This window comes from Asparagus officinalis, chromosome 1 (genome assembly GCF_001876935.1).
Source record: "Asparagus officinalis chromosome 1, Aspof.V1, whole genome shotgun sequence".
NCBI lineage: Eukaryota > Viridiplantae > Streptophyta > Magnoliopsida > Asparagales > Asparagaceae > Asparagus > Asparagus officinalis.
Genome location: NC_033794.1, coordinates 128041747 through 128049397, shown reverse-complemented (window position 1 = coordinate 128049397; position 7651 = coordinate 128041747). Strand labels below are relative to the sequence as shown.

Below are 7651 nucleotides of genomic sequence, written 5' to 3'. Positions count from 1 at the left end.
AAGGAGGTACAATGACAATGTTTTAGATTTTTTTTTTTTAATTGTCAATACTTAGAGCGCATTTAGAATAAGCAAAATTTTAATTGTTAGAATTTTTTTACTTTTCTATGAATATGAATTTCTAGTAATGGATATGAATAGTTTCAATTTAACGAGAATTCTTAGAAAGATAGAGATTAATGGACACATGTTACTTTTTTAATAAGCTAGAAATATATTAGCCTCCATTATTTTTGATCTCTTTTTACTATCAAAATTTCGTTTAAAGAAGTAAGTATCCAAGAAAGGAGTCACAAGCTAAAATTAACCACGGGAATATAAAGAGTAGCGTATTAAAACCCCCATAAATCCCTCTCAGGCAAAATTCAGCTAAAAGCCCATGCCACACGTACCACTTTAGCTTAGCTGTCGAGCAATTCCCCGAGATTCTCCGAGAACCCCAGATCCTCAGGACTCCCAGATCCCCTACTACCACACGGTTAAACGCGAACGCCCCTCTCCTCCTCCTCCTCCAAAGAGCCCTTCCTTCTCTCTGGAAATGGAAAACAAAGAAAGAAAAAAAAGGAACAAAAAAAAAAATAGAAAGGGTCTCCCTCACAACCCTAGAGAGAGAGAGAGACAGAGCAGACGAGAGCAGCCGCCCAGTTAAAAAAAAAAAAAAACCATATACAATCTGTCTCCCTCGTGGCCGAACAAAGGCGACAACTGCATGGCAAGCTCACGCCGTCCACCTCGGTCGGGCCTCCAACGGTCCGCCTCGTCATCCTCGTACGGGCAGCATATCGTCTCAAGAAGAAGTGGGCCGTGTGAACTCGCGCTTCATGGCCACTACCTCTCCCTTCGCCTACCACCGTTCCTCCTCTGGTTCCGCTCTTTCGCCTACCGCCCTCTCCTGTCGGCGGACCCCCTCCTCCCTTTTCCGGCAAGCCCGACTTCTCCGCCCTCACCGTCCGGTACCTCTAACACACACCAGATATTTTTCTTTTAATTTTTCCGTTCGTCCAGCGTCGGATCCAGGATTTTGTCTCCGTACATTAACAATCTTATAATAATTTATTCCCTTCCTATACATTTAAATACAATTAAAAGTAAATAAATAAATAAAAATAAAGTGGGCGATCTAATATATATATATATATATATTTTTTTTTTTCATTCACCAGAACGTGCATCACGTACTGACGTACGTAGCCTCCCGTCACTGACCACACATTTAATAAACCCTACGTACGTTAACAGGTACCCTGCGCGCCTCTGATGTTGCGGCGAGAGTATCCGGCGGCGACCGTTGGTTTAACTTCCAGCTTCGTTTTTCGGCGCACATGCACGGTGCCGCTCGTGCGGGGGGCAGGTGCTTGGAGGATGCAGCTTTAGGGCCCGTGGATGGCTGTTCGGCCGCTGTGGCTCGGTGCTGAGTTAAGCAGCGTGGGGGCGTGTCAGCGTTTGGGAGCGCGAAACGGGTTTTTGTTCAAGGCCGGGGTCATGGATTTTGCTGGGGGGTTCGTCATCCATCTGTCCTCTGGGGTCGCCGGAGTTACCGCTGCTTATTGGGTTAGACTACCTCTTTCTATACTTCGTCGAAATATCCGCACGTTAATCAAGCATCTTTTTCATGGGTCGAAACCTAGGGGTGGGCTCGTTTGAGTATTTGCATTTTAAGAACAAATTTTCACTGTAGACTCAAACCAACTTTTAATTACCCAAATCGATCCATTTTTTAATTACCAAAATTGACCCACTTTATGCCACATAAGCTTAATCACATTTCCTAATTAGTCGGGGTTGCCAACCCCGACTGTTTAGGACATTAAAAATCGGGTTTAAGATTTCTAATTAGGGTTTAACAACCTCCTAAACAGTCGGGGTTGGAACCCTGACTAATTAGGAAATGAGATTAAGCTTACGTGGCATAAAGTGGGTCGGTTTTGGTAATTAAAAAAAATAGGTCGGTTTTGGTAATTAAAAGTTGGTTTGAGTCTGCAGTGAAAATTTGTTCTGCATTTTAATTTGCTGGGGGTTTTATATCATGTTAGACCCTGAACATATTCTTCCATAAGCATGCGAAATCAATTAATTTTATAGTCTTAGAGATTAGATAGTAACCTAATAAAGTTATGGCTAGTAGATAGCCATGATTAGTAGTGTCTTCATTGGGTAGGGAATTTATAGTCTTAGAGAGATTAGATAGTAACCTAATAAAGTTATTTACATGAATGCGGATGATAAAATTTTATTCAAGATTGTACGTATGGTAAATGTTACGATGCAAAGGTTAATTTTTGGTGAGAATACAATAAATACACATGTGGCAATATATTTTCCTTTGGAATTTATCTATAGATAGATATTCCTGATCGATGCATCAAAGATTAATCTCCTTGCACTCTTCTCTAGCAAAGCTTTATTTCTAACCTTGCACTCTTCTCTAGCACTCGGGAACAGTGAGAATTATTATTATTCTCCTTATAAATGACATGGATATTTCTTAAACTGTCTAAAGAATTAGATTAGTAAACCCCTCAGTTTAAGAGGCTAACTCTTTTCAACAAGCTTATTTGGTAACTTTGGCTTTTGACAAACTAAGCAAGATGATGAACTCACTTCATTTCAAGTACAAAATGTTGTGTCGGATATGTACAATTTTTTTTTTTTTTTTGCATCTAGCAGGTTAAGAAAGAGTTTAACTCTTCTAATTAAACTCCACACTTAATTTGTTGCCAACTAGCACCTGCATCTATACTTCATATTTATTTCCAATTTCTTCAAGTACTACACCAAATATATATATTTATGCTTCTATTTATTGCTAAATTTACATTGATTATCATAATTTTACAGGTTGGACCAAGGATTAACAAGGACAGGGAAAGGTTCCCTCCAAACAACATCCTGCTAACCCTAACAGGAGCAGGCCTGTTGTGGATGGGCTGGACCGGATTCAATGGTGGAGCTCCATATGCAGCTAACGCCGACGCATCCATAGCTATAGTAAACACTCACCTCTGTACCGCCACCAGCCTCCTCGTCTGGCTCTGCCTCGACATGATCGTCTTCACCAAGCCCTCTGTCATAGGTGCTGTCCAGGGCATGATCACAGGACTTGTTTGCATCACTCCCGCTGCAGGTATTTCGCGATTGTAGCTGCAACGGCAACAGATGAACTTATTATTAAATTTGTAGAACACAGGAGAATCTACCAAATTATACTTAAGGGGTTTTAAAGATGACAGTTTGATTCATCTGTCTTAATTTCTAAAAAGTTAACTAATTGGCTACAAAACTGTGGTCATAAGCAAGGGGAACCTGAGATCCCAAGACACATGTACGTAGAGCACGTGAATGAAATGTATACTTCGTTTAACATGATAAAAGGCAGTAAGTAGTATATTAACAACGTGAACCTAAATATTATTTCACTATAGATGATTGTGTAATTTATATATTTGCACTCATACCTCCTAAGAGAATTCAGTGCGTGTTTGATTAGGGAGCAGGTTCTAAATACGTCCAAATTCAAACTGACATGCTTATTGGTTGTAAGATCAAAATTATCTAAAAGTAGGGCATGAGTTCTTTTGCAATATAAATTTAGCATATGATAGTAATATTTGTTCTCATGTAAGCTAATAATTATATCTAAAAAAAAGTGATGACTATTTAACTAGAAATTGAAAAATGATCAGACGAAGTGTCACATACAGACACATCTTCACAACAACCTTTATTTCCTTTACAGGACTAGTCCAAGGGTGGGCAGCAATGATAATGGGCATCCTCTCAGGCAGCATCCCGTGGTTCACCATGATGGTACTCCACAAAAAGGTCAAACTCCTGAAAAAAGTCGACGACACCCTGGCAGTCCTCCACACCCACGCGGTCGCTGGCATCCTCGGGGGCCTGCTCACCGGCCTCTTTGCAGACCCCAAGCTCACCTCCCTCTTCTTCGGCGACAATCCTCGCTATATCGGCCTCCTCTATAGTTTGGCAGACCACAGGGCAGCAGCAGGGTTTCGACAGTTAGGGATGCAGATTGCTGGCATTGCGTTTATTATCGCCATCAATGTGCCTATAACTAGTGCGATATGTTTGTTTGTCAGGCTTTTCGTGCCTTTGAGGTTTAGTGACGAGATTTTGGTTATCGGAGACGATGCAATTCATGGCGAGGATGCGTATGCGGTCTGGGGCGACGGGGAGACGTATGAGAAGTCGATACATGGGATGGAGAATATGATGGCTCAGAACCAAGGTGAAGAGATGGCATAGTAAAAGTTTGAACTAATCTGCTAGTACAGTTCTCAGTGACTTTGGTCATTGTTATGATTGTACAGTAGAAGAAACATGATCTTGATCATACTTCGGTAATCTATGTTTGGTTGCAAAAATTTATCTAAGATTACATTCATTAATATTGATTGATAATGGACATAATCAACTGTATTTTGAGTTGTCTCCCGAAATTATTTGTGCATAACCACATATGTTCTATATTGTGGAAGTTTTACAGCTGGGACAATCATGGTAATGATACTACTTGAGAGATGAGGATTTTTGAAATGTTTTTCTTTTTGAGAAAATATGTTGCATTGCTTGTAATTCTAGTAGGTATGGTGATCATTAATATGATTAATTGTGTATTATATTAGAGAAATTAACATGTTCCGTTCTAGAGGTAATCAGATTATTATTACTATTGGTTAATGGTTAATATATTATATATAGAGTAATTCAAATTCAAATCTAGATAGAATTAATATTGGTATTCAATTCAAACATAATTATGTTCATTAATATCGCATGTCAAATTTAAGAATATTGTACCTTTTGACTTGTATCATAATTTTAAAGTTTTAATACAGGGAATTTTAGAAATTAAGCTGGCAGGAGAACAAAATACCGCAAGCAGTTCATGTGAAGGCGTCTAACATATTGAGAAATTTGAATTTCATTAATACTTGGATCTTGAATCCTGGATCTAGGACCTCCGTATTGAAGCAAATACAAGCAAGAGCATGATTTTAGTAAGAAAGCTTAGGATGCAATTATTGCTATAGCTTATTTAACACTTGAGCTAAGTTATAGAAGCTGACCAATATTTCTTGAAATATTATAATTACTTATTATTATTCCAGACATTTCTATAGCTATACAATGAATATTTTTCTCATATTTTTAGTTTAAATGTTAGTGAAGACAAAGACAATTCCCTTGTAATACGTATATCGCACATGACAAGTTTAGACTTTGCCATTAAAAAAAATATATACTATCAAAATACTTACAAGTTTAATTTGTTCCACTTGAGCCAAGGGTGCAGACATGGAGAAAATTGAGGAGATGCCCACTCTCTTTATGCACTCTACATTATTCTAATAATAGAAAGCCAATATCTTATATGATTACAATGCAAGAGACACTTGAAGGTTGAACTGGCTTTGTTCCTATTTTTAACAGAAGATGGTTGTTTTCTCAAAAAATGCTAGTTATGGTAAATTACTGATTTCATAAAATATTGTAACGAAAATTTATTTAAATACTCCTTTCACTTCAGAACGTGCCGTCCTCTACTATGGTATTTTACAAAGAGTGGTGATAGGGGCACACCCCCAACCACACCCTCTACCATACCTCCTCTCCCTCTATAGTGCATTGGGCACCACATCAATTTTTTTAAAAAAATTTGATGTGGGGCCCAATGCACTATAGAGTGAGAGGAGGTATGGTGGAGAATGTGGTTGGGGGTGTGCCCCTAACATTTCTATTTTACAAAACAATATTGTGGGAATGTAGAGGTGACTTCCATCCGGGAATGGAAATTTCCATTTTGGAACCATCTGAATTTTTCAGCTTTCATAATTAAGGATAAATTACACTAAACCCCCAGGATCTTTCAAAATCACACTAAACCCTCAATAGCTTTTGCAGAAAACCCCCATGAACTTTTAGGTAAATTACACTAAACCCCCTATAAATTTTCAGAATGCCTTCCTATGTTGTTTTTTGGTTCTAATTTACGGGGGTTATCTACAAAACTCAGAAAATTCATGGGGGCTTTTCAGCAATTCCAAAAAATTCATGGAGGTTTAGTGTGATTTTGAAAGTTCATGGGTGTTTACTGTAAAATACTGAAAGTTCATGGGGGTTTAATGTAATTTACCCTTTTCATAACTCCTCCTTTAAAGAGAAACAAATTAATGCTTGTGTACATAATGAGCACAACATTGCTCCCGGAAATAGGATGCCAATATTATTTTAAGAAAATATCAACATTATCATACGACTAATATGCACCCTAATTCTTGATTTATTGTTTTTTTTGGACAAAAAAAAATCCTTAACACTAGATTAATATTATCAAACACAACAATTTGCTGTTTTTTTTTTTGTCAAAAAAAACACAGCAATTTACAGAGTGAGCACTCGTCTTCATGGTGGGGAGAGCGGGTGCCCCCGGCCATGACTGAGATGGTGGCGGGCTCCAGCGTCGATCGGTACCGTGATGGTGGTGGTGGTGGTGACGGTGGTGGCGGTGGTGGTGACGATGGTGGCAGTGGCTCGTCTTCAGTAAGTCGTCGAAGAAGAACCAAGAAGCAAAGGTTTTTCCCAGACTAAGAAACAAGACTACGACAGAAACTCGAAGAATATTAGACGAGGAGGCCATGTTGTTTTGGTTCAGAGTTAATTTCAGGGGATCATGGCTTATTAATTTATAGGCCGACGTCATATGAACTCTTTGAGAACTCATGGTCAATTACAATTCCTAATCCTAGTGTTTCTGTAATTGACTTCAAGTCTTCAGAGTTCTCTACGGTACGGACAGTAAGGAGTCCTTTTCCCAATCAAAGTCGTTTATTGTTCATAAAAGGGTCTACGTACGTGATGAAAAGATTTATGCCCATCGCGATGCTTACTTCAGATGTCTAGAGATAATGATTATATGGAAGCAACAGTCTTCATGTCATTACAACTCCAAAAACTTGGACATAAATAAACTCCAAAATGGAGATAAATAAGTTGCACTAATCTGTAAACTTTATTAAAAATAAAAGCAAGCTAAATAATATCCTTTTTGCTCCCTCACAAAAGGAAAAGATTAAAGGAGGAGGGAAAAAAAGAAAAAAGAAGAAAAACCAATTGACCAAAATACCTCCATTGACAAGAGAAAGAAACTACTACAAAAAATTTACGAAAAATTTGTCCTCATTGAGCAAATCTAATTCCGAAGAAGAAAACAGAGTAGTCTGAGGAGAAGCGATATTAAGCCAACCGAGAGCAGCACTAACAACACCACCAAGCCAACTGCGATAGCAAATTTGGCTATTGAGGTCCTGTTTCTAGTATCAGCATTTGCCCGAGATCCTGGCGACCACGGTGCCGGTGCTGGTGCTGGTGATGGTGATGGTGGAGCAGAGATTTGCGGGGGAGAAACTTCACGAGATTGCGACGGAGCTGGAGCTGGGTCAGGTGAAGCTACACAACCGGGGAAGAAGTTCTTGAAGGCCTTGGGGAGCAGAGTGCAAACGAATGTGATGTTGAGGTTAACCATGACGTTAGGCGGGGACGGCGGTGTCGGCGCCGGCGTGTGGGATGGGGTTGATGCGGGCGCCGGCGCCCGGCGCCTTCGGGGTTAGCGGAGCTGGAGGTCGTGCAGGTG

At 39.4% G+C, this 7651-nt stretch overlaps 1 protein-coding gene across 1 annotated transcript; it reads left to right on the top strand.

Moving 5' to 3' along the window:
* On the top strand, positions 1414-4321 carry LOC109844514 (ammonium transporter 3 member 2-like). Its single transcript, XM_020413577.1, has 3 exons — positions 1414-1551; positions 2839-3124; positions 3737-4321. The coding sequence occupies exons 1-3, from the start codon at positions 1483-1485 to the stop codon at positions 4261-4263; spliced, it is 882 nt and encodes a 293-aa protein (XP_020269166.1). The 5' UTR covers positions 1414-1482; the 3' UTR covers positions 4264-4321.